This window comes from Lagopus leucura, unplaced genomic scaffold (genome assembly GCF_019238085.1).
Source record: "Lagopus leucura isolate 7727_CA_CO unplaced genomic scaffold, USGS_WTPT01 Super-Scaffold_100157, whole genome shotgun sequence".
In the NCBI taxonomy this organism is placed as follows: domain Eukaryota; kingdom Metazoa; phylum Chordata; class Aves; order Galliformes; family Phasianidae; genus Lagopus; species Lagopus leucura.
Window position 1 is genome coordinate 7,782,436 of NW_024962334.1, and position 26,508 is coordinate 7,808,943.

A 26,508-nucleotide genomic window follows, 5' to 3' on the forward strand; every position below is an offset into this window, starting at 1 on the left:
AGCAGTTTGACTTTGCCCTTCTCCTCAAGACCTGTTCATCATGCATTCTGTTTATTTTTTGCACGTTATGGTACAAGTTATGCTCTGTTTGTTGCAGATTTGTTCTGAAGGATGTGTGATGCCTGAGTCTTCATAGGCCTAAAAGAGAGCCTGAAGGCCGTGGCCCTTAGAAACTTGCTAGAGATCTGCAAGCGTAGTGTGCAAAATATGAGGGCTCTGTCCTCATTTCAGCCGTGCCAGATGGGGATTCAAACTATGGGAGGAAAGATTCCAGAGCATTGCTTCTCAGCGGTGGTTCTTAATCTAAAGCAGATCCAGGTGTTGCTGGATGTCTTGCTGCTAACAGAAACAAAGCTGTGAGTTAGTAATGGCTGGGCATCCTTCTCTTTGCTCAAACCTTCTTCACTTATAAATGGACAGTGTGGAAACTTACCCTGCTTACAGTTGGAGTTTCTCTGAGGATATGCTTTTATCCAAACTATTAGCACCATCAGATTATAAATAATATCAAAGGTGTGCAGGGAAAACTAGTTCTCTCAATATTAACTCACTTGCCTGAATTTTTAGCTCAAATGCTCTAATGGCCCAAATTCCCATTCTGTCTGGGTATCAATGCAGCGAATGGAATTTCCTAAATGCTTTCTGAAATCTCCCCATTGTATTTCTAAGGAATTGGGGGAGTTATGTTTTTCTGAATCAGGAGTGACTTTTGTTGGGGAAACGCTGAGAAATTCACCCTGACGCTCCTGCAAACTTAATCTGAACATTTGATGAAACTGTACTCTGGTTCTTCTTAGGATACATATCTCGTCTTCCCATGCTCATACTAGCTTTGGTTGTGGCTTTTTTTGTTGTTGTTATTTTTTTTCCCCCTTTTAATCCATATTTTATGTTGAATAGTTTAAATAGTTTAAATGAGCCAAAGGCACTGTTTTAAAAGAAGTTGATGGCTAAGATACGGTTTACAGCTTATTCTTAGCTGTAAATTTGTATTTCTTCCTCTGGAAGTTAATGAACTCAGGATTTTTAGGTGATTAGACACATGGAGCCCTTGAGGCTTGGTATCTGAACAGCTGATGCTACTTTTCTGAGCACAAGGGTTCACTGTGTCTTCATAATAAAGATGCCAATAGCAGCCCAAGCTTCTACACGCATTGCTCTCAGTGCTTTGTATGTGTTCTTTCTCCCACATTTTTTGCCTTTTTTTCTGAGAATGTTAGAAGTATGCTGTTAATCACATTACAATGTATGAGAGTAAAACCGTATTGTAAATGTAAATACTAAATGTTTCAGGCTATGATAGTGTGTTCTTCGTGATAGAATTATATGAAAATTTCTCATAGAAAACTAACTTGAGTTCAGTGTGAAGACACCTTTACTGAGTTGCTCTATTGCACTAAGCAAAAGAAAACACTACAGAAAATAGGAAAATTAATACAATTTTTAATTTTTAATTTTAATACAATTTTTAATGATATGTTGTGAATTGGTCTATTTCAATGACTTTCAGACAATTTATGTTTTCCAGGATTTAATGGTATTTTGTCATTTATCCCTGTGAAGAAATATAGGATTTACCTAGTTTATCCATTGGAAAACAATTTATGCACACCAAGAGATGTGACTACTAGCATTATTTTTCATTGCAGTGAATGCTCTCATAACAGCGATGCTAAAACTTTGCCTGGGATTGCATTTATCACAGGATCAAAGGGCTGTGAGAGAGCTCAGTGAACTCTCTTGCTTGAACCTGATAGGATGCTCAGTGCTCTTCTGTGTTTTCTGGCTGTCTTTTCATTGGCTCACCCCGCTGTAGCAGGGGCTATAGTTTATAGATTCACAGCACATATTAAAGGAACTTAAGCCCACATGCAGTGACATGTAAAAGTCTCAGGCCAGATGCAAATGTCCAAACCCTGTTCTGCTTTCCTGAGAGCTGAATTGTTAAATTGTTTTTCTTCCAACATGCTCAGTGCTTTTTTGTCCCATTGCTCTTCGCAGAGGGTGAATAATGACGGCTAAGGGATGTGCTGTCATGGCAAAACATCACCTGAGTTGGAGTGATCCTTGCAAGAGCTTGAGGTGAAGCCATCCTTCAACTAGCCATGCTTTTCACTGCTGAGGAATGGGAAAAGTTGGATCATCTTTGAAATGGACACATTCCTAAGGGTTGTCCTAGTAATTAAGGAACAAGAGGTTATGATACCAGACATTTTAATGTAAATTCCTTCTTATAGAAGTTGCTTTTATATTTATTGGGCAAGTCTTCATTTATGAAAAGTGAGTCTTAATCTTGCAACCTTCTGTTTTTGAAAGCCGGCCACCTCACCTAGCGATCTGGCTGCTTTCTCTTGCAGAAGTGAAGGTGTTGCTGCTTTTCTTTGAAATAGTTGGGTCATGTTGTGTTAGTTCACACATCCTTCTGCATATCTTAGAATATTTACTGAGCGTGTGCTCCATCGCTACTCAGCCAAAGCTTGTAGTGCCACCTACTTGATACAGTGACAGATCCTCAGTGTAGGAGCTAAAAAACAGTCTAGGCAGAGCGAGACGGGAGTATTGCTAAGGATCCTTGCAGGTTTGCAGTGTGGGCTGGAAGCTTTGCATTGGGTGGCTTTAAATTCAGCAGATGGCATTTACAGAAGCACTGAAAGTCAGAGTAAAGTAGTGGGACTGATCTAACCTGAGGCTCCAGGGAAGGTAGCAGGGCTGCTTGAAGGAGGAGCTGTGTGCTGCTACAGTGACTGCTGCTCTGCACACCTCTCCTTTAGCATCATTACTTCATGGTAGTCCAGTGCAAGCAAACAAACCTGGCTTCTGAAATTCCCAGCACAGCTCTTCCTACTAATGTAGGTGTATTTTTATCAGTTCTTGGCAGTTGGCTGTCACATGAGCAAACGTGACTCTCAGCAAAGGTAAATTCAGTGTAATTTATTTGAATCATCCTCATTTTATGTCATTTAGATAGCTGTAGAAAACCAAACTAAAAAACTGGCCACGTATTTTTATTTTGTGCTTAACGGGCATTTTTTCCATCTTAAGAGTCACAGTGATCTCAAAGAATTGGTGGTAGTTACAAATGAAGTGGTGTCATCCTATCCAGGGGTGCTGGTGGTAAATGCTGCCAGGACGCGGCAACAGAGGAGTGTCATGAGGGTTCCCAGGTAATCAGCCAGGCACACTGTGCTCTTCTTTTATTCATCAGCTTTTTTCAAACCTGCTGAAGTCTGCTGTTAGAGTAGGAGTTACGAGTAGACTGTAACTGTGGATTTTGGACCATAAAGTGCCTGTCTGTCCTACACACCATGTAAGTAGCATCTTGTTTAATTTTGTATATATTAAGCTACTGGTTACTTAAAGTAAGAATCTGTTTTAAAAGCACATATAAACAGTTGTTTTTCTTTATGTGAAGATATTCAGAGGAATCTTGTGAGATACAAACCAGAGTTTGGAGCACAGTCTCAAAGTTGCATTTTTCTGAATGCCACATCACTGTAGTATTTTAACACTTCTCAGATACTTGAAAATAAAGGGTATAGTCTTAACTTTTTTTCCATTTCACAGCCACGTGAAAGGGTTGAGGTTGGAAGGGACCTCTGGAGACCATCTGGTCCAACCTCCCCATTTTTAGATAAGGTAGGGGGAGAGCTTCACTCGAAGTTTGGCGTGAGTAAAGGTCTGACCAATGCAGCTAAGCTACTATGAGAGTGTGGGAACTGATGAGTTTTGCCCTTTGATCCCATGGGGTTTGATGCAGTGTTGCTCCTCACCTCATACAGAAGCTGTGAGCTCAAGCTGGCTGTCTCTTTGTGTTTCTAGATCTGCTTGCTATTGCACTTGAGGAGCTTACATGTTCAGAATTCCCAACAGATTGTGTCAAGCTTTGATTTGGCCTGGGTAGCGCTTTAGTTTTTTTCAGCTAGTTTTTTTTTCTCTCTGGGAGACAGCCGGTGGCTGTGAGACACTGCTGTTCTTGCAAGACATCAAGAAGGCGAGACCTGCTGGGAGTGTCTCTGCTTTCCCTTTTAGGTGCTGTGTCAGAAGTGGGGCAGGAGGGTTCGCTTCTCAGTTGGCTCCTTATGCTTTTTCTGGTTGGGATGGACCTTCAGCTGCCCAGAGGAGATCTGAAGAATTTCAAAGTGAGGTATTACAGGACTGGTACTTTTTTCTTTTTTTTTTTCTTTTTTTTTTTGCTTTGATACTAAAGTTGTATAGACGTAGCCCTTACTTCCAAAAGGCGCGATGAAGAGTGGATTATGAGAAGACTGTAATAGTTCCTACAGCCTGGAAAGGAAGACTTGGGAAATGTTTTTCTTGTTTCTGGGACAGTAGGTGGAGCTGTTTATTACACACTCAAAAACCTCCTCCTTGAGAAAATGACAAACTCAAAAATGTGGTTGAGAAGCAGTTTTCGTGTGCAGTGACTGAATGCCATGCCCAGGCATCGCTGAGATGCTAATTCCTAACAGTCTGTTTAGAAAGAAGGTACGAGTAAACTACTTGTGTCAACTCCTGCAACCTCTTGAGTGCAGCTCTGTCTGCCCAGACCTTATTGTACTTGCACTCATAATTTTCCATGCTTACCAACTGAAGCAGTTCTGTCCTGAGTTGACATGTGATTTCTCAGTTTCTCTGCCTTCTTACTGTGAGCTTATGCAGATCTTTGTAATTCAGACTTCTACATTTCTAATTTGATTCACTTAGTTATCATAGAAGAATTTCAGGTCAATTATGTTACAAGGGGATAATCCTGTTATAGAGGATGCTCTGAGAGTTTTCACATAGAACTTGCTTGCACATTCCCCCAGCTTCATCCCTGTTAGGTGAACTGCTGCCTATGCTGTGCATGTATTCTTGCTATTTTCTTTCGCCAGTGAGAGCCAGTAAAGCAGTAATTGCAATATCTTTTGCCAGTTTGTGCTTGATGATAACCTTTGGTATAAATGAACTTCTTTCATATAACAGCCTTCTTTCCATTGCTGGCAGGTGAGAAAATTCGTAGAGCAAGCATGTAATTTAATTTTCTGCAGTGGGTAATATAGCAGAACATTACAGTACACAATCAAGAGCTCAAGCAAGGCATTGGTTACAGTCTCTGTTTTCTTGGTGTTCTGCAGGACCTCAGCAAATGAGGTTTATTGGTGAAATTATCAGGTTTACAGGTGAAATAATAAACAGCAGTGCATCATTTGCAGAACCTCTGGGTTCTTGCCTAGTTAATTGTATACTCAGTAAAACTATTCTTGGAAACCAGAGACATCTGCTTTTGCAGAATTGCGTTTCTACAGGCTGAAGTCAGGAATCAGAAGCTTGCAAAACAGCAGCAGCAGCTCAGCATCTCATTTTAAACAATCTGAAATTGCCTAATGACTTCTAAAGTGAATTACTCAGTAATGGAAAAATAGCTGTGCATTGTTCATTATTGCTATTATTCATCTTATCATCAGTTCTGGAAGACTTCAGGATGTTCCACAAATACACGGTCGTATTTTATTCCAATCTTTGGCAGCTCCTGAGGAAGTCAGTGATACTAGAATGCTTATTTTTGAAATACTTTTGTCATTTTATTAGAATGTGATTATTTTCTTAAAAGAATTTCCTGCAGGCATGTCACCTTTGATTTTGAAAATCTGAGTAAAACATTTTGATGCCGGCTCAGTAGTTCTTACTATTATGGGAAGAACAAGGCTGGCTGCTTAATGGAGGAGGCTTTAGAAAACTTGATTAGTACCTAACCAATTTGTTAGCATTTGCCTGACTTTAAAAAAACAAAAAATAAGCAAACAAAAAAACCCAAAAAACAACAAAAAGCAAAAACAGAAATGATAGTTTGGAGGTTTAGACTACTCAAGTCTCATACCAATTCAGACAACAGTGATGATGCTATCACTATTAATGATTTCTTTGATCATGAAAATGTGCAGGAAAGTAGAAGAAGTAGCCTATTCCTTGAATTGTCTGAGCATCCAGCCTGTCTCAGATTGGATATAGGAAACAGTTCTCTGGAGGAGTGTTGAGGCAGTGGCACAGGCTGCCCAGGGAGGTACTGGAGTCACTGCCCTTGGAGGCGGTGAAGAAGAATCTTCACTGGAACAAGAAATGTGTAGATGTGGCACTGAGGAGCATGAATTTGGGGTGTGATGGGTATGGGTTGATGATGGACTAAATGATCTTAGGGGTCTTTTCCACCCTTTGTGACTCTGTGATTCTAATTCATGGAGTTTCACTGTAGAATGGACCTGTCGTGACATTCTGATCACTTGTTTTGCAGTTGTGTAATATGAGTGAGAGAATTTTCTTGTGTATTAGGAGATTTAAAGCACATCTTAATGGTGGGGGAGAATAATTAATAGAAGTGAAATTTTGTGCAGAGATCAGGAGCAAGCTTTCTGGAGAGTGTTTGAGTCTGCTGTCTGAAGAAGAAGATGAAAAAGGAACAATCCAGGAGGACAATCTGTTAATGACTGCAAAATAAGTATTTTGTGTTCTTTCTTCCTTGGGAAAGTTAGGCAGTTTCCTTGTTGGTCTCCCACTCCATGAGAATGTGCCGTAGCTGGAAGCGTCAAGTTTAGTTTGAGACTAAAGGAAACAAAGCTACTACAGGAACAGAGGTCAGTTTCCTGGACCAGATGGCAATTGCTCACAGGTTCCAGAGAAACTGAAAAAGGAACTTGTTGAATTGTGATATGAAAGCAGTCTCCTAAATTGCTCTTGGTACCACTAGATCTACTAAATTGCTCTTGGTACCAGTAGAAGGGATGAATTTGCTATGAGATGCCAGTTTCTAGAAAGGGATGCAGTAAATGGGAAGCTGCTGACTAGGAAGTCTGGTTTCTATACTGAATGAATGGCAAAGTTAATAAAGAAAGTAGCTAGCCACTCTCACACCAGGAATGCTGGAGAGGACATGATTTTGGAGAGCTGAGGCACTCTGTGAAAATGTAGTAGAGCGATGAGGGAGCCATGAAGCGTGTGAATTAGGGCCATCAAGCTGCTGTACCACTCGTGGGATTTAAAAGTCTCTCAGTGAGTTCCCTTGCTGAAAGCTTAAGGAAACAAAGCTGTTGAGCAACATGAGAGAATATATTTAATAGATTAACCTCTCATTTTGTAAAAATGGGAAAGGGAAAAAAAAATAGAACAAAATGCAGTTAAAGTAATTATTCTGGCTTATACTAGTTGGAAGAGCTCTTCCCATCCTGTGTTACCTTGATAATTAACATAAGATTCAGTTACTGTGCAAACAATGTTATTTTCCAAATTCCTGCTCTTACGAAATACCTCCTTCCTGCATCCTTGTTCCTTAAATTTTCTTTACAAGTAGTAGAAAAGCTAACTTGTGCTTGAGCCATTTTGCTTCCCAAGCTATGGTCCTAATGTCTTTGCTGTAGTGGAAGAGAAGATTGTTCTCTCTCTCCTTAACATTTAAAAGGAGCTTATTTCACTGATTAGTATTAATTGTTTCAATTTTATATTCTTAAACATCCTTTATTCTAAAAAAGAAATCATGTTTGTGTTCTTGATTTTAGGAAAACACAGCAAACTCACATAGCCTTAAGGATGCTATAAATGTTAATGAAAACAGCATGCATTAAGCAGTGTCGCATTTTAGTGCAAGCCTTTGTGCCTCAAGCTGAGCCTCTCCTGAAGTTTTTTTGGATCCATGTGGAGCCTTTCACTGATACCAGTAAGGCTTTGCAAAGATGTAAAACTCTTCTTACCTTGTGTGTATCTACTTGAAGAACTGGGGCCCAGCTTACGTGCTTCCTGTCATTGTTCTGCATTTGGAAGGTAATTTCAGCCACTCCCAGAGGCAGTTCAAGCATTCTTTTCCTGCCGTTTTGCCCAAATGTTTGTAGCTGGTTTTGCTGAGTAGAAGTTCACAGGCTCCATGGCAGGATGAAAAATAGGACTTTTTTACAAGTACAAAACTATGTATTTAGGGCTACGCAGAGGCACAAAATGAAGCTTCCAAAGTTTCAGGTTTTAGAATAGTTCTGATGACAAGAACTGTTTTCTTCCGTAGAAGCTTCCATGAGCATAGGAAACATTTGTCTTCTGCTCTGAGAGAGATGGTTTTCTTAGACATGTCCAAGGAACTTGAACAAAAGTTACTTGGACGTGTGATGAGGATGCTCATGGTTCAGCAGATAGTCTTGTAATCATTTTCAGCAAAACATTTTGATGTGCAGTGAAGTTTGACTGCAAGTAATGTATGGCATTCGTGTTCCGATGTACTGCAAGGCCCCGTGTTTTGTGTACTTTATTGTTATTTGGGAAGAGTATTTCAATGCTGTTGAGAATGTACTAAAAAGTTGTTTTTAGATGTTTGTTGTATTAGCCATTAATTAGTAAAATGAGAAATAATAAGGGTTGGAAACACTTTACGTTAAAACTAAAGTATGTTTATATTTTATATTTTATAAAGTATGTTTATATTCAAATCTGTAATGGCATTATCTCTAGCAGCAAATCAAATTAGAAGGCATCCAGTTTGTATATTTCTTAGAGCAGTTTTCTCTTGTAGGTATGATGCTCATCTCCATTTTATGAGCAAAGAGCTCTTGGTCTCTAAATAATTGTATTATTAATGAACTGCCGACTTGTGTTTGATTTTCATAAAGCCATTCGTGTTTATTAAAGTATTTTAAAAAACAAACACAGCAGACTTAACTTATAAACTCCAGGAGCCAGAGAAAGTTTCTAGTCTTGACTCATTTTACTACTTGCTGTGCCTAACTCCTTAGGATTACTTTGATTTCTAAAAGCGTTAGAAAAAAATCCCATAAGAAGAGATCAAGAAAAGGTCATGATGCTATCAGGAGGCTAGAAATGAAAAGTTTGTAGATTACAAACTGCAGCTGAAATTATCAAGTAGAAACAAAAAATGAGTTTTCAGCTTTGGCAAGAGGCATGTGGGGCTTCGTATTAAAGGACTTCTTTAGCTTATTTATCAGTCATTTGGAAATGGATGACAAGGTGTTTAGAAGAAACAGAAGGATTTAGATTAGGTAAAACCAGAAGTGCCTGCAAGTGTGTAGGTGAATGTTTATTTCTGACTGTGGATTGGGGGATGGTTCTCTCTCCATCTTTGATCTTACGTTGGGCAATGCCCCTTGAGTAGAGGAACTGGTCTGCTGTACTGAGTTTGAAAACTCATGGTAAATAGTTGGGTAGGAAGATGCCGAGGCAAAAACTCAACTTGTGCACAAGTTTTGGAGAACGCAGGGTGGAAGGCAACACCAGTGATAATTCCATTGTGCAGATTGGATGTACCTTCTTGCCAAAGGCAGTCATTGCTTCTGGTCAGAAAAGCAGTACACAGATAATTGAGAGCTTTTGTTAGAAGCTTTCGTGTTGAAGAGTTAAACTTAGAAAGCAGACAAGAGGACACCATGAAAGTACAGATTCATAGAATCAAGTGATCTTGCAGTTATTTTTTTATGTCAATCAAAACATCATCAAATTTACACAAAATATACCAATTATTTTTGCAAAGTTAGACTAAGGAATTAGTTTTTCAAATAATATTGAGTTTCACATGTAACAGAATTTTAAACTGAACAAGCAAGCAATGAAATTCCACATTACAGCATCTTTATGGAACAACTCCATTGTGGACTTTCAGGAGTTCAATAACAGTGTTCACTCTTTGTGGAATGAAGATATTTCAGCAGGCAGAGAAGCTAGAAATAAGCCTTCTGTGTTCCAGTCGCTCCTGCCTTTCTGGTTAGACATCTGTCTCAAGTGTTACTTGGACCATAATCCTTCCTGGTTCTTTTGGAATTTACTTTGCAAAGCCAAAGTCCATTATTTCACAGCTGTTAGAAGAGGAAGCAGTACGAAGAAGAGTGATCAGAGCGAGCAAAAATGGATATATATATAATCTTCAAAATCTGTTACAGCACAGGATGCTGCCATGAGAAACTATTGTAGTGCTTGATAGCAGGTTTGGATTGTGTGCGTTTCAAAATAATAGGGTGAGTGAAATTTAATTCTGAGATTGAGTTTTTAAGTGAAGGCTCGACAGAGAAGCTGTTCAGATAAATTGCTAGCTGTTGTTTAAACAGTTCACCAAACAAGGAAAAACGGTTTTTAGTATTCTTAAAAGCCCTTGCAGTTCAACAAATGCAAAAATCTTCATTCTGAGGGCCATTTAGGGACCCCAAAGAATAGAGAAATTCATAGCATTGCTGAATTACAGCACTAAGAGCGCAGTGTGCAGTAAGTGGTCTGTAGGTCTTTAGAAGAATGCATGGGGCTGGCATGGAAAAGATATGGTTTATTACAGAAGTACAGTGATTAATTTATTTATTGTGTACAATAAATTGCTTTGCTAGGAGATCTGACACTGTTGTAATATGATTGTGAATTTTTTGGTCTCTTGGCAATTAACAATATCAGGTGCTCTGCAGTCAATAAAAAATAAGGCACTGATACACAGCAGAGTGGTGGAAAGCCTTAAGGGAGGCAGATGATTTTTAATTAACTATGGTTGAGAATTTTGCTGGAAAAAAATAATTGGAAATCTGAGGAAAAAAAAAAAAAAAAAAAAAGGAAAAAAGGAAAAAAACCTCTTAATTTGGAGCATTCAATTCTGTTTGGGAAAAAAGTATTTTTTTTCTGCTGCTTAATGACTTGAAATTCATCTGGGTGTAAATATAGCAGAGGCAGTACGTTTTGAGCAATAATTGAGTTAATGTGTGTTTTGCAAAAGTGAAATTTATTTGCAGGAGGCAGTGCTGTAACGAGACCTTCATGGTTGCTTTTCTGTTAGCAACAGCTGAAAATATGAATTGAAATGGAATTCATTGCTGCCTAGTTTGGCCTAACGTAAGATAAGGTGGATTTTAGTGGGCACACATCTGCCCTGCTGTGAGCACCAAGCAACAAGGATTGCATCAGTTGCCATGACGGCCCTTCTGGATGTGTCAGCACAGAGCCCCATGTGAGGACCTTTGCATAGCCACTGAGCATCGTGGAGTGAATTGCTGCATTAGGAAAGAAAACAGGAAGTGGAAGTGGAGGGAAAAGGAGCAATAGCAAAGAGTCATAATGGCATGGAATAATAGCTAAAGCCTACATCACACTTGCTTTGGGGAATGCAGTAGGAGGTTGAATGCTTTGGTGCTTAGGAAGGCATGCTGTTCTCTGATCTTTCAGAAAAATTCTTGTGACACTGATGAAGTTTTCCTCATGTCAGACCTTATAAGAGATATATAATATAGTGTATATAGATACAGTGTGTGTGTATATATATATATATATATATATATATAATGTATGCATGCTCACGTACTCCTGTATGCACACAAACACGTAGTTAGGTGCTGACCTGCAAAGAGGCAGGGTAAGGAGAGAAAGTAACAGAAACTACTTGGCAGCTGTTAATCAAGTAGAAATACTGAAGCTCTGATAAAAGTATCCCAAGTAAAATGTGGAATCCTAAATGATGTGTTTTAGGATAAATGCGTGTCCAACCTAGTGAAAGAGATCCTCTATGTTAGAGGGTTATTTCTAACCTGACATGAAGGGAGCTTAACATAACTTGAGTTTCTGAATTACATAATTTCTCTGGAAGATGGCATGTCAAACTGGTACATGTGAGGATAACTGGTGCTGGGATGCCAGAGGCATCTTAGAAATACCCATCATGCTAATTAATCTCATCTCCTTTCATTTCTTCTAAGTAGCAGATTCTCTTATGTTTGGTGTCTCTGAGTTACCTAGTAGGTGAATCATGGGCTAACCTCGCTCACAGTTGGTCACTGGATTTCACAGTGAAGTTTTGTGGCTTATGCTAAATGGCTTGAATTATGTCCTTTATTTACTGAAGGGGCAAAGCCTCATCAATCTTATGTAGGAGGATCATGCCTCTGATTAAATTTAGCTTTCTTTTTTTCTATTTGTATTGAATTTTATTTTTTTTAATAGCATAAACCAGGAAGTCAAAATCAGAGTCATTTGTGCTCTATTGGACAGATCATAAGATTTAGATGAAATACTTACATGCTCTCAGGGGTTTGGTTGGGTTTTTGGATGTTATAATTGGATACACACAAACATACAGGCATGTAATGCATATTTTAAAGTGTTTATCCCATTTACGTAGCTTACTGCTTTCCTTGCTGTATCTGTATTTCTTTGATCTTCTACAAACTTCCCTTTATGTTCTTCTGATTAAATAATAAATCTGGGGATTTTTGCCCTGGTATAAATAAATATTTTACTATCAAGGATTTTGAAGAAGTTGAAAGTCATTGAAGACTTTTGAAATGATCTTCAAGAAACTTCCCAGCTGTGCACAATAGAGCTTAAGGAAAATTAAGTTTATTTCAGTGCATTATTTTCTCTCACCTGGATATTTGTAGTATGTTTTCATTTAAGGTGGAAAAGAATGCAGGTATTCTGGATGAAGTACAGTGTGTCGAACTTAACTGATTTTAACGGGATGTGACAGCAGCTGATATTTTCACTGCTTAACAGTGCTGGGTAACAAAACTCTGTGCTTTGGGATCTTTGAATTTGAGGTATGCAGAGAGAGAAATGATTATACAAATAAGGGACCTGATTTTCATGAAGAACCAAGCCATGAGTTGAAATCACTTCCTTCAAAGCATCTGTTATTCTACATCCCATATCTGAGGAGCCAGAAATCTGGTATTAATCATCCAGCTCAAATTCTGTACAGTGGATAAAAGGTACAATTTGATGTTTGTGTATACAATATACCTGTAAGTGTTCCTATTGACACACAGACCCTGTGATGAGCACGTAATGAGGATTTGAATGAGAACATGTTATTTTAATACTAATGAAGTATCTCTGCAATAAGGATTTAACGTTTTTTTTTAACGTACTTTATTTGCTGAGCTTTTTATTTTAGACATAAGTGATTGAAAGGATTGAAAAATTTAGAAAGTAGTTTGGAAAAACTTGTGCTGAACAGGCACTGTGGATAATCAGATCTTATAATGAGATACTGGGTTTTTTGTTGCTTTGCTTTGCTTGCTTGTGCCCTGGAGCTTAGCTGGGTGCTGTGTAGCCAATAAATCTCTGAAACCGCAGCTTGCTTTTATAGCATCACTGTAATTATTGAGTGTTATTTGAGCTTAGTCTATTTATTTCCTACCTGATGACAATCTGTCCCCTGTGAGCCTTCAAACCCATGCAGGAATGGTAATGGTGAGAGGAATGGCCATCCCTTTCTTTTCTTTTGAAGTGTCCTTGCTTAACCTGAGGCAGCAGAGTTTGCGTGCCATTTGCTTACAGCAGGCTGCCCCGAGGCACTCAGCTGCCCTACAGTCTGTCTGATCTGCCATCCTCCCTGGAGTTGTATTCAGCTTGTGAGGCATTTAATGTCATCAAGCATACTGGTTTTCTAAGGATGGGCCCTGCAAGGGCCCCTTTGACAGTAATACTGGTATGGTGACAAGTGATAAAGGCAAAGCCAAAGTGGATGCAGTGCCCACTGGCATTGGAGGTTTCTTAGCATTCGTGGCACACACAGAGGAGATCACCAATCTGTTTTTCACTAAGCAGCTCTAGCTGAAGAACTGCTGTTGCCTCATTGCTCAAGCCACTGTAATTATTTCCTCAATATTTCTTAACTGTGAAAAGCAGCATCCTTGCTGGAAGTGATGTGTTCTGCAACACGCTTACTTTTTCTCTGTAGTGTTCCGTAGCTCGTGGTGTTTAGTCTCTAACTCAGGGATCTGGCTTTGTCCTCTGCTAGCTGACTTGGGTGCAGTTGGGAAAGGCATGCAGCATGGTGGTGCTCAACGTGGACAAGTCAGCCAGCTGCCTTTCCTGCTTCAAGTTTCTATGCTGTGTTTAATTTCCAATGTGTGATCATATTGCCCAAGTAACCATGGGTTATGTCTAGGTGCACGACACATGTAGCAGCAACTGCAGAATAACTGTCCTAACAGGGCTTGACAAAGCCACGTTTCATTCCACTGCTTATGTTACACAGCATCAAGTAAAACAGAGTTCAGCCTCAGTTGTTTCAATCTCTGTGGGCTTTGGTTTGTGTGACTGTAGGCTTGTAAAGATTCAATTTCACATCTTGTGGAAAATAAGGCTCACTTCTCAGTTTCGGAGCTCTTGATTAGAGTTAGAATTTCTAGTGGATATTTCTGGGTATGAAAGCTTCTGGTCAAATGATTTTATTGTTCAGAGGAAGAAGAACTTTGAATATTACCGAAGTTAATCCTGCTTTACTCCTTATTTTGTTTTCATTTCACCATTACAACAGCATTGGTCCCTTGTTGCTTCTCCTCAACTATATTGTTTTAACTCCAGTCAGCTTAGCATCTCTTGCCTATCCATATGCTACACCAGAACTGGTGATACCAAGATTCACTGATAAAGGCTAGGTATCAAACATGCATCCTTCTCCCTTGAGCATTATGCAGTGTATTCTGAGTGCCCTGGCATTGCACAGTGTTCAGTTGTTAAGCGTGCTAGTACCTTTACAACTGAGCTTTGTTTTCTTTTGTTGTATAACTGTACCTATTCCTATATGCGTAGGACTTACCAGAAAGCTATTTCATTTCCTTGCTGCATTTAGCCGTGCTGAATCATGAGGGCACTCCATTTGAATTCCTAGAAAGCCTTTCCCATGGACGTCTGGCTTCCTTGATCTCGCTCAGCAGAAAAACAAGACTGAGGTCCATGAATAGTTTGTTACTGAAAGCTTTCTGTGCCCTCTGTGGAGTTCTGAGGTTCAGGAGATGCCTTCTCCAACAGCAATGTAATGGAAGACGGAAAGAAGTTGGGAAGCTCTGAAAACTGCAGAAATGTGGGAGGTGGGATTGCAGAAAGATTGGTGGAGAACTTCCTTTATAGGAGTTTAGGTGCTGGAGTTGATAATTTGATAAACACTTCCCATGCCAAAATACGTACCCTAAGGTCTGAGCTGGTATTTCAGTAAGGCTGGAGATGGAGGTATTGAAAGCTCTTCCTTTTTTTTTTTTCTTTTGCTCAAGGAGGAAGTCCATGATTTGAAGTTTCTGCACGTTCCAGTTTGTGTCTTATAGTTCAAAAATATTGCATATTGTTAGTCTTTTGTTTTATTTGTGCAGCTGCTTTTCTCAGTAAAAATAGCTGATAGCGAGTCAAGATTTTTAGGGGATTTTTCCATTTTGCTGCAAGTACTAAAACACTTCATTTTTGTGTGTTTGATTTGTGCGGATTGCAGGAGTAGCTGCATTCTGCACCCCTGTCCTATAGTGATGTTTTGAAAAAGAGTGAAGTACAGAATTGAGTAAAATACTGTATAGCCCCATAGGCACAGAAAGCCATCATCTTGCTATCTTCTGTTTGCCTGTGGTTTTCTTACTCTTGGCAGACTATAAGTGGCTGCTGGTTTGCTAACAACTGACACTTGAATGCATCCTTCTTTAGCCCCAGCCAGAGGGATAGCTACTCAACTTTCGGTTCATCTGGCCTCAGTTTGACACTCTGTCACCTTTTCTGAGTTTACTTGGAATAAAACCTTTCCTAGCATGATTGTGCTACAGCCACAAAATACATAAGCGTGCTGTGAAAGTGTGGCACTGTAAAAATAAGCACAAAACCAAGAATTGCTTTGATACATGGAGGATGAAGGGAAGTGAAGGAAAGAAAATTTAAAGTGTTTGTAGGGCTGGAGGGAATAGTATTTATTCTGTGCTGACACTGTAAGGGAGCATTGAGATAGCAGCCATGTATACATCCAGCATGGAACCAATAGGTAACTGCTTACATGATTTTAGGACAGTTTTGGAGGAGATCTCTGATTACTTTTGCCTTACCCTGCAAGAATCAAGCTAGTCACTCCTTACCCTTTTCACATGCTTGCAACTAAATATATAAAACCGAGCTGAGTGATCCAGTTATTAAAAGTAAATACCTATTTTGTCAGCACTGGAATTCTACTAATTAAATTAATAGGAATTATTACTATGGTTCCCATTGGTAGAGCTTCCTGCACTTGGAGTTTAATTTAAATGCACTTCCTTATTTGTTATAAATCAACAGATATTTCAGTTATGGAGATATTCCCCTGTGACCACTTAATTAAGTGAGTTTTGCAATCCTGCATTTATGGAGATGCCGGTGCTTTTGTGCTCAGGCTGTTTTTTGAAATATTCGTGTTTCATATTGTTCTTTTTTTTTCTTTTCGTTTTTGAGAATATTTATTTTGGGGAAGGAATTTTTGCTTTTAACCCCTTTATCCCTTTAGGTGTGTTTATCATTGCAAATCACTGTCATATATGAGAAGCAGCTAACTAGGGGGACTGTACATCAGTGCGAATCTATGGACTGAGGGGTTAGGAGAGGATTGTCCTGTCTAACAGCTGACCTTGCAAGGGAAACTTGAGCTGCATTTGCCAAGGAACAGAGTGGTTTGGTGCAGCTTTTGTTTATGACCATGTTCTCATAGCATTTCAGGCTGCACGTACAAAATGTGGAGGATTGACTCCTTGTTCTGTCACTCCATCCGCTTCACTGTACTACAGGGTGGTGGAATTCCTGGAGTAATCAGCATCAGCTGATGCAACCCAATTATAAACTCCACTCCACTGAGCAGATCCAGCTCCAGACTGATGAATCCCACCCTGATACAGCTTGAGCAAGATGGGAATATTTAACTCAGGGAACCAGAGCACCTTCCCTGAAGCAAACCTACTGAACCAAGTGCTGTGTCTGGTTCAGCCAACTGATCTGCCTTTGGTGTGCTGAGTTCTCTGCTCCTTCTGACAGCCAGAAGGACTGTGCAAAGCAAGGGAACCATGTCTGGGTCTGAATGTGACTTGAGCTCCATATAAGTGAGGTCTCTTCCATCTGCTGCTTATGGAGGGAGAAAGATGCAAGGAGAAGGGAAGAAAGGTGTCAGAGATCTGAACAGGATCCACGGAAGAGCTGAATAATAGTCCTGGTAACTCCTTTTTACTAAAGAAGCCACTTTCAGAGCACAGCTTGTCAAAGCACATCATCTTAAAGGCACTGAAGAACCACTGTGTCTTTTCCAAATATTCAATATCTAATCATCTTTCAGAAAATATTTGTCCTTCTCTAGTGGGAGAGGCCATAGGGTACAGCCTTCTGTATTTTGGGGAAGACAACATTCTTTAAAGGGGAGATGAGGTGTGGAGAGTACTAAGTAGGAGAGAATCCCAGCCTTTCCTTGCAAGAGTTATTGAACAATGTGGTTTTTTTCTGTACGAGTACACACCCATTCACACACAGAGAATAAAGCTAATACCTGCAGCTTTAAGCTGCAAAATAAAGATTATTAATTCCTAAATCAATTCCAGACTATTAGCTTTTCTTATTATTTGTGGTAGCTCACTGATTTCTGTTCATTTCATTATTCAGTAATCCTTTAGATGTTAAAATATTAGTATGCTGTTAAATTTGTGGAGCTATAATGAAGAGCTTCTGGATTAAGTTAGGAGATATTAATTAGGAGATATCTGAAATGTTGTAGTAGGGCTAAATGGAGGCTGGGTCTTTGGTAAAAACTCCTGTTACTATAGCAATAGCATATGCTAACACTTCTCAAAGGACTGCCTTAGATAAGTGTTTGAATGGGAAGGTGCTGTCAATATTTTCCTGCCCTCTGCCCAGATTTGTCAATTTTGTCATAAGGAACAGGATCTTGCCTCTAGAAGGTGTTAATATTGCTGTAAAACATGCTGTGGTTACATAGGTTAAATACAGAATGCTTTCTCTGGGAACAGATTCTTTTGTCTGCCGAAGTACTGGCTTGAGTACAGCAGGGGTATATAGTAAATTGAAGCTCGTGTGTCTTTTTCTCCAAAAAAATAAACCCCACACTGATGCTGCAACCATTTCTATACTTAAGAAAATCATTATTTATAGGCCTAAATTTATTAAAAAATAAAAGTATTTGGATTGTATGTCTTAAGACAGTGTTTACTGTGCATTAAGAGCATGGGCACTGTGAAGAGAAGCTAGACAGGGAAGTGTGCTTAGGGAGCTATGCAGATACAGCCCTATCAAAAGTACTCAGCTAAGTGATACAGCCAGCAAGCAATTTGCTCTGAGACCAGTTCCTGGGGACCTCTTCCTTTGAAGCTTTCCCTTTTCCTTCTGCTTGCTTCTTGTTACCCTTAGGGCTTTTGTGGCTGTTGAAGGAAGTGGAAGAATAACTCTTGGAGTTTGGCATTGGTTTGCCAGTGTTGCATTGCCTGCTTTCCAGTGCTTCTGTCTCACTGGGGCAGCTGCAGTTGGTACAGGAAGATGGTGGTACCAGCAGCCTCACCAGGTGAAAGCCCCCATGTGCGTAGCATTGCTCATCTCTGCATGCAAGGTGGGATGGATGTCTTCGTGTTGTGTTCTAGCACTCTGTGCAGCCTGCTCCCATTAGCAAGCCTTGCTGTTCATTCTGCTACGTGTTCTTCTTTATTCTGCTGCATCTTCTTTGGGAAAGTTCAAGGAAAATTCCCTTTGGTTTCTCGTGAATAGGGAAGTAAATAATAGTAACTTGGTGGCAACACGAGTTAGTGTAAATGTTTGTAGGTCTGCGTTGCCGGAGTCCCACCAGGAGGAGGGAATGATGACTCACAGTGAACATTCAGAGTTTCTCAGAGGCAGCGTCTGTGTTGTTCCAGCTGGGCTGTGAGTTGTGTTTTGTAAGGTCAGGCTGGATGGTGCTGTGGAAGGAGCCCAGGAAGAAGAAATGTCGAATGTAGTAAGAGTGTTTCTGTTCTTAAAGGAAATCATTTATACAGGCATGAATTTGGATAACTGTCAGTGAGAGACTCATGGGTGCCACCAGCCTGCAAAGAAGGTATCACACAAGTATGATGGAAACGACTGTACATTTTAGTAATATTTTCACTAATTTTTTGTGGTTGTTCTTTTTACAGTGAACAATGCCTTGGTCTTAAGAATGCTTGTCTGTACTTATTGCTCTGGTACAACCAAAAGGGATAAATAAGGCTCCTAGCCTCAGATGTCCTTCTGCTGCAAATCAGGGCCTGACGGGACAAACATGGAAGTCTCCAGTGAGAGAGGCATGGGGCCAGATGCAGTATGATGTGTGACAATTGGCAGGAGGAGTGCAGACAAAAGTACTCGTTTCATGCTTTCATTTCCTCTGCTGATTGTGAATATACAGTTAGATACTTGGAGGAGAAGGGAGTTGTTCAATGTGATAAGAAATTCAGTTTTTGTCCCTTTAAATTAGATGTGCCTTTAACTCTGTTATTTTTTTTCCCCTCCCGCTCGATTACGAGGACAAAGAAGTCAGGATTGGATAGGTGACAAAATGCATTACCTTGAGCTGTGAAATGGTAAATAGGGACAGTGACTGATGCAGAAATAGTGCATTTTAGAGGCTTTTAGAACTACACTTTGACTGCTGAATATATAGGATAATGCTTAATAGATGTTGGGAATATAGAGGATAGCTGTTAGGCTCCGGAGTATAACAGGACAAATCAATAACTGCTTATCACAAGTAGTTTGTGCTGTCAGTTCAGTGCAGTTCTGTGGACTTCTTGGTATCTCTGGAAATGATTTGGGAAGGACATTCAAAAACAAAATAAAATTCTGCTATAATTACCTTAGAATATGCAAGAAACACTGACATTAGTATTGGAAGTATTAGGAAGGTGCTTCAGGGAGAGCAAAATGACATTTATTGAGAGGAAATGAGATAGTAAATGTTTACATAAATATAAATCGCTGTGTAAAATGTGGAAGATAAAAAGCAGGGAAGGAATTAGAGAAAGGTAGTAAAGCTCTAATGAGGTTTTACCAGGTTGTTAGGATGTTTGATGGAATAACGTTGTTGAGTTACATTTTTGTACTCTAACATGAAGGTGTCTCAAAATACTAAAACAAATGTTAAACAAAGCTATTTTGTAGACAGATCTGGGTGATGTGGCATGTACACATAACATTATAATCTAGATGAAAACTGGCTGGATGAGAAGGCTCAGACAGTGGTGGTCAGTGCCTGAGTGGTTAACAGTAGCATTGAGTCTTGGGGAGTGATAACGTAGCAGGGCTAATTTGGTTTAATGCCTCCATTCATGTTCTGGGCTGTGAGATGCGTCCACATTCTTCAGATCCACAAACACCACCGAGTTGGCAGACGGATCCTGAAAGGGTGGAAAAATGAACTGCTGGGAGCTTCCTGAAAGGGCAGTACCAAGCCCTGTATTTTGAATGAAACAAGCCCATGCAGCAGTTTAGGTTTGGGACTGCCTGTCCAGTGATAAGTTCTTCAGCAGGCCTACCCGAGTACTCAGTCTACAGTAACTCAGGACAAGTTTTTCTTCCATTAGTTTTTCCAGTTGCTCTCTGGATCTCTGTTAACTTTAACATTCACTGTGCTCAGTAGTAAGCATCAGTACAGATACAATAATGCCCAGGATTTGACTTGGAGGTCCTGAACCTGTCCCAAATATCAGTGAAGCATCTCACTTCAGAACACCCTTCCTGTTTGCAAAGCAGTCTCTAACTGAGCTAGGAGGGTAGAAGGGAAAGAAAAATTAGGTGTTAGAAGTAATGTCTCAAGACCTGGATATATCTCCACGTGTTCCATGTGGCACTACTGGAACAGGAAGGCAAAGGGATCCTTACAGCACTGATTCTTGGAAAAGATCATTTCAGCTTTCATGTGGAGATCTCTGATGTTGCCAGAGCTTCCCAGAATATCTGCTCTGTAGCTTCAGACTTGCTTCTCCCTCCCTACTCCCCTTGTATCCAGAGGGTTTCAAAGCCTATCAGTTAAGTGTTGTACAGTCTGTCCTCCTGTGAGAGTCAATTTGGCAAAAGAAAATGGGGTTAAATGCAATCTCTTGACAATTTAAAGGTTTATAGAGTGAGAGGAAGGAATTTAAAATAATACCTGTATACTGTTTATTTCATTTAACTACACTCTGACATGTCAGTCATTTCCATTTGGTGACAGACACTGATTGACAGTGCTTGTGTCAGCAACAGAAAGGGAAACCTTAAAATTTTTGTCTGTCAGGCCCATTTCCTCATGTACTGTGCATGTGGATGCTGCTTCTGCTTTTTCCAGTGTGAGCATCACTGACCTTGCTGTCTTCATTCATACTTTGCAACCACTTAATGAGAGAAAAGTCGTCCCAGCTCCCATACCCACTAGTTTTCAGTCTGCATGTACAGTAGTCACTGAATCTTTACGTCAGTTTTTAATGGCAGCAAGCTGTCATCCTAGGCCTTTTGAGTTAAGTGGCAAAGGCAAGACGTGGACAACAATTTTAAGGAGTTTAATGGGACATTGGCATCAGTTAATACATAGACAGCACCGTCTTGCTCCTACTTCAGAAAAGAGAGAGGACAAGAACAGTGGGAAGGTAAGTTTTGATGAGAATACCCAAAATTTTATAGAAATGAATAGCTGAAGGGGAAAGAAGTGCCTGAAGAGATACTAGTGAGGTAGTGGATAGAAGAATGCAGCTTCAGTTAGAATAACTTGACTCTGAAATATTCATCACGTGCCAAGTATGATTGCAAGATACAACAAGTAGTTTTCTGATAACAATTCATGAGCCTCTTAATGCTTGAATGCTGAGGTGGTGCCCCCCCTCACGCCCAAAAACTGTTTTTTTCTAGTTCAGCGGGATTTTTATGATTCTTTTTTCCTTTCTTTCTATCCCTGTTTCTGGTGCACTCCTGCTACCTAATCCTCCCTGTGGCTCTGCTGCTGCTGCTGGATGAATATCTGTTTGCAGATGAAAGGGCTGTGTGTTTCCATGGGTCCCCAACTGCAAGGAGTGCGTTCTCATGTGTAGTAACATGGTTTTCTGACAGCACCAGCAGCGTGTGGAATGCTGATAGGCATATGAAGTGTTAAATACACCACGAGACACAACTGTGACTTGTGTTGATAGGTGCCTAGAAAAAAACACTTTTTAGGATAATGAACTAATTTGGCATTTACTTCAAAGGCACGGCGCTCTCACTTGGCATTGCGGTCACTTGGATATCCACTTCTAGGGAGAAAAAACACAAATCAGGGCTTATACTTCTAGCAGTGATTTTTTTAACCTGTTTTTCAAGCATATCCTAGATTTCCTTCCAGCTTATTTTAACAGCATTATCTTAGTGTGGTGAGTTGGTGAGTTGTGTACCTCTGTTAATCTGGAACTCACAGCTCCACCTGCTTCAGCCCTTGAGCAGTAAACGCAGCAACACCTTAAGGGAGGCACACAGAGCTTTGCAGGATTTCAGATTCCCTTACTGAAATACAAAGCAATTGCAGCTGTGGAGCTGTGTGAATATCGAACTGCAGCTCAGAGAAACAACAAATGCTCTTCTATGAGTATTAGCTGTAAATTTGTTGCCTGCAAGGATAAAACAGTGGAGAGGACTATATGGTCACTAATGAAAGATGCTGTAAAAGTGTTCTTTCAATATACAGTTTCTTTGGAGCAAATGATTTCATTATTGCCACAGGGTGTTTTATGATTACAGCAGATACAGTTCACAAACCAGGAAAGCAAAATGTCATACTCACAAATGCAGTGGAAAATACACGTAGTGGTTGAAGAGAAGACTACTGATTCTCAGCGTGTAATAGCAAAATCTAGATCCAAACCAGTCTGTTAAAAAGTTTTCCTCACCTGACTTTTTGTGAGATTACGTGCCAGAAGGAGTCTATTACTCGAAACATTGACTGAAATACTCATAAATTCAGTATTTGTTATGCAGATTAATTTGTACAGGCCTTTGGAAAATCTGAATAGGCATCTGTGTATTTTGGAACTTATAATTCAAGGCCGTGTTCTTTGACAGAATTAGTCTTGGTGACAGATGCGTTGCGTGTCCTTCTTCAGTTCTTATGTATTTAAAGGCAGCAGGAGAAACACAGCCACTTGAAATAGAAAATGAGCTCCAGTCTCAGATTCATTCACACAGCAGGAGTTCTCATCTCCGCAGATTCTCATTGCTGCATTGCACATAACCGTAATAGCTGTGTCTTCAGTTGTGACTTGAGTGATGGAAATCAGTTCTGTCATTTGTGGTTCCTACACTTACATCTTCTTCCCTAGAGGTTTGCTGGTTTTTTTTTTTTTTTTTTTTTTTTTTGTATTGCCTTATTTGTGTGCATATTTTACACACCCATGAATTGCATTCCCTCCTTAAGTATATGGAGGGAATTAGATACAAGGGAGCCCACACGCATTCACCCTCTTTGCTCAGTCCCTTCTCTTTTGTTTTGTTGAGGAAAATGATGTTGCTTGGGTTGGAAAGGTAGAAGCTTGCCATGTAGATCCTGACCTGCCTCTTAGAAAAATTTGCCTCCTGTATGAGTGACTTCCATCCTCCTGTAAGTAAACGAGAGGATTGGTGTCCTGGCTGCAGCCTTTTCACCCTTTTTTTGGACAATTGTTATGATCCTATTTCTTGCATCAAGTCGTTTGAACGTCCTGCAGGGAAAGACAGGGGGTTTCAAAAGTGTACCTCAGGTACGTTGAACTTCACCTTGCACCTCCTGAATTTCAACGCCGCAGGCTTTCAGGTTATTGAGGTTGAAGCTCACGTTTACCTTGCTGAATTCATGTGCAAGTGAGGTTTTTTAGGTATTGCTTAACCAGGCCCTGCCATTCCCTTTGACCACGTAGCTTACATCGAAGCAGGCAGATCCAGTTACATGCCGGTATTTACTTCACAGAATCATAGAATGGTTTGGGTTGGAAGGGACGTTTGAGATCATCTGGTTCCAACCCCTGCTATAGGCAGGGACACCTCCCTCTACACCAGGTTGCTCGAAGCCCCATCCAGCCTGGCACTGAATGCTTCCAGGGAGAGGGCGTGCACAACTTCTCTGGGCAAAGAGAAGTGTGTGAAGAGTAGTCATCTGGCTTCAATGACAAGCCCTTTTGACTGTCCTTTTAGCTGTTGGACTTCTAATATAAACTAGAATACCCTTTGGGAGAGGTAATATAAGAGGGGCTTCATTTGTTAAAGCTGTAGATGAGAATCGCTTTCTTTTCTGTACCACCTGCTTTTTTGTGGAACTGAAGCTTTTTCTTTCATGCTTTTTCACTGCCTGCCTCCCCAGCCCAATCCTATTGACTTCTTACATCCGTAGGCCAATTTTGTTCCTGTTTAACAGTGAGGCAGATGCCTTAATGATATTAAGGTTCTACCCCTGTAATGAATGTTGGCAGCTGGGTAGAGGAGAAAGATGTAATTAATGCCTGTGCTGATGAAAAGGCTGCAGTGTGTGCTCAGCTTTTTTTAGGTATCAGGCTTTATTAGCTGTGTTGTGAACAAAACTGCCTGGTTTTATACTGTGCAAGCATCGTTGTAGTGTTTTAGTAGGTGGCTTTGCTTGTGTGGTTTATCCTGCTGTATGTGTAAGAGTCCTAGGAAGGGTTCAAAACAAAGGGTTCAAAACACCACTGAGCGTACAGGGTAGCACTACTCAGTATCAAGGAGTTGCTCATTCTGGGAGATAGAGGACAGAAATCTCTTCTCACTGCTCCTTCTGACTTCAGCTTCTCAGGTCTGATTGTCCCATATAACCTCCAGGATAATTCTGTCCTTTTACACGAGGAAGCCAGTTTAACCTACATAATTCAGACGTTTCCTCTCATGTGTGGTAACCTCCTGCATTTTTCACTTGTAATTGTCCTATAAAAATGTGCAGAAATAAGAAAAGTTTGCCATCTGAACAAAAGTCATAACGATTATTTGGTTGAAACTCTCTGAGGGTCATTTATTTGATTTCCAGCAGGTGGTCTAAGATGGCCAAGCCTTTGTGTTGGGAACAAACAACAGGAAAATACACTGGTTTTTGAAGCTCAAAATTTATGGAAGATTTGTATTTGGAATACAGTTAAATATGATGTATGCATGAGTTCAGAAATTACACGCTTTAGAACACTACCTTAATTTCCTTTTAGACTTCAAGTTTGGAATAGAGCTGTCAGACTTTCATAAAATAAGCTGTCTGTATTTGAATTATGAACCTAAGGCAGAAATGGCAAATGAGGTGTAGAGCCTACTCACGTGAGTCTTTTTAGCGTTCCGGGCTTGGCTCTTAATGGCATGTACAGATGATCTTGGTTGAATTTCTGAATAAATACTCAGTAAGATTATTCTTTTTTCTTCCATAGCAAGCTATTTAAGTGTCAATTGAGATGCAGGGCACCATGTCATGACTGTGTTCCTGCAACTTGTTCCATCTTTTGTGATTCCTTTAGGGTTGCGGATTTTTTTTTCAGACTTCCATGTTACTCCAGTCTTGTAAGTGTTTCTAATCAGCATTTAGAAATAGTAAGTTAGCTACCACTAACTCTGAGAAACAGAAAGAACGAATACATGTATATACACACTGTTGTTCTAGGCTTTTTCTACCATGATTTTCATTAACAGTGACTTTTTTTTTCCCTCTTAACACAGAGACTAGCTGTGAATGCCAATAACTGTCTACTTGCACAACTGTTTGTTTAGACTGTTATTTATTATTCATCTCGTGGAATAGATTGCCTAATTTGTAATAAATAAATAAATGCACTGTAAAATGGAAGATAACAAATTAATGAATGCCTCACGTAAAGTCTATCTTTTTCATAAATGAGCTCTTCTGTTGGAATACAGACAACTCAAGGGATTGGCAGATATTTTCAGAAACTTTGCAGTTGGCACAGTATGGGTCTTAACAAAGAAAAACACCCCTATCTCTCTTAAGAAAGAAGCATGTGATTAACTTCCTTGACTGGATTATTACAAATAATGAGGTAGATCAAGGCAAACTTAGCACTTTTTGTTGTCAAAACTATTGATCAGTAGTGTTTTTTATTACTGCACACCAAGTCCTTCAACTGTCATAGGCTGATTTGTGATTCACAAAGTGCTCTGAAAGCAGCCATGTCTTTTCAGATGCCATTAGGCCTTTGTGCAGCTGGAGTATATGGAGCAGCAGACTGGGTTTGCACAGGGTTCTGTTGTTGGAGCTGAGTGGAGGAAGGTAGTTTGCTCTGAGTCTCTCAGAGTTTCTGTGGGTCAGAGAATATAGGAGCTTTTGCTTTGCAGTTCTGGGTTTAAAATATGCGTTTTTGACATTTATTTTACACCTGCAGGAGTTATAACATGAGGACAAGGGGAGAGGAGAAAGGCAAAGATTTATACTTTTGTTTCTTTTTGTTGTTGTTTCAGCGAAATGAAGCAGAAGTTGGATGAAGAGGGTAACAAGTGCAGCATCCTTTCCAAGCAGCAGAAGTTCAACGAGCACTGCTGTATTCGCTGCTGTTCACCTTTCACATTTCTTATCAACAGCAAGCGACAGTGTCAAGACTGCAAGTACAACATCTGCAAGAGCTGCAGCTCTTACCAGAAGAAGGAGAAAGCTTGGATTTGCAGTGTCTGCCAGCAAGCAAGGTAGGGACCTATTGTTCAACAACCTGTGGATAGCAGCTATGGCCTGAGCCACACTTTTCCCTGTGTCCGTCCTAAGTAGTTAAGTCTGCTGGGATGGGACATGAAGTACCTGCTGATGGAGTGATT

At 40.0% G+C, this 26,508-nt stretch overlaps 1 protein-coding gene across 3 annotated transcripts in view; it reads left to right on the forward strand.

The window, feature by feature from the left end:
* Positions 1-26,508, forward strand: part of LOC122189784 (myosin VIIA and Rab interacting protein) — a 191,422-nt gene that overhangs the window by 67,827 nt on the left and 97,087 nt on the right. For 2 of the 3 annotated variants that reach the window (XM_042889159.1, XM_042889161.1), the window contains exon 3: positions 26,161-26,382. In XM_042889159.1, coding sequence (XP_042745093.1) covers positions 26,161-26,382 — 222 coding nt within the window. The remainder of the gene's footprint in view (positions 1-26,160; positions 26,383-26,508) is intronic. The other variant, XM_042889160.1, reaches the window with a different exon arrangement.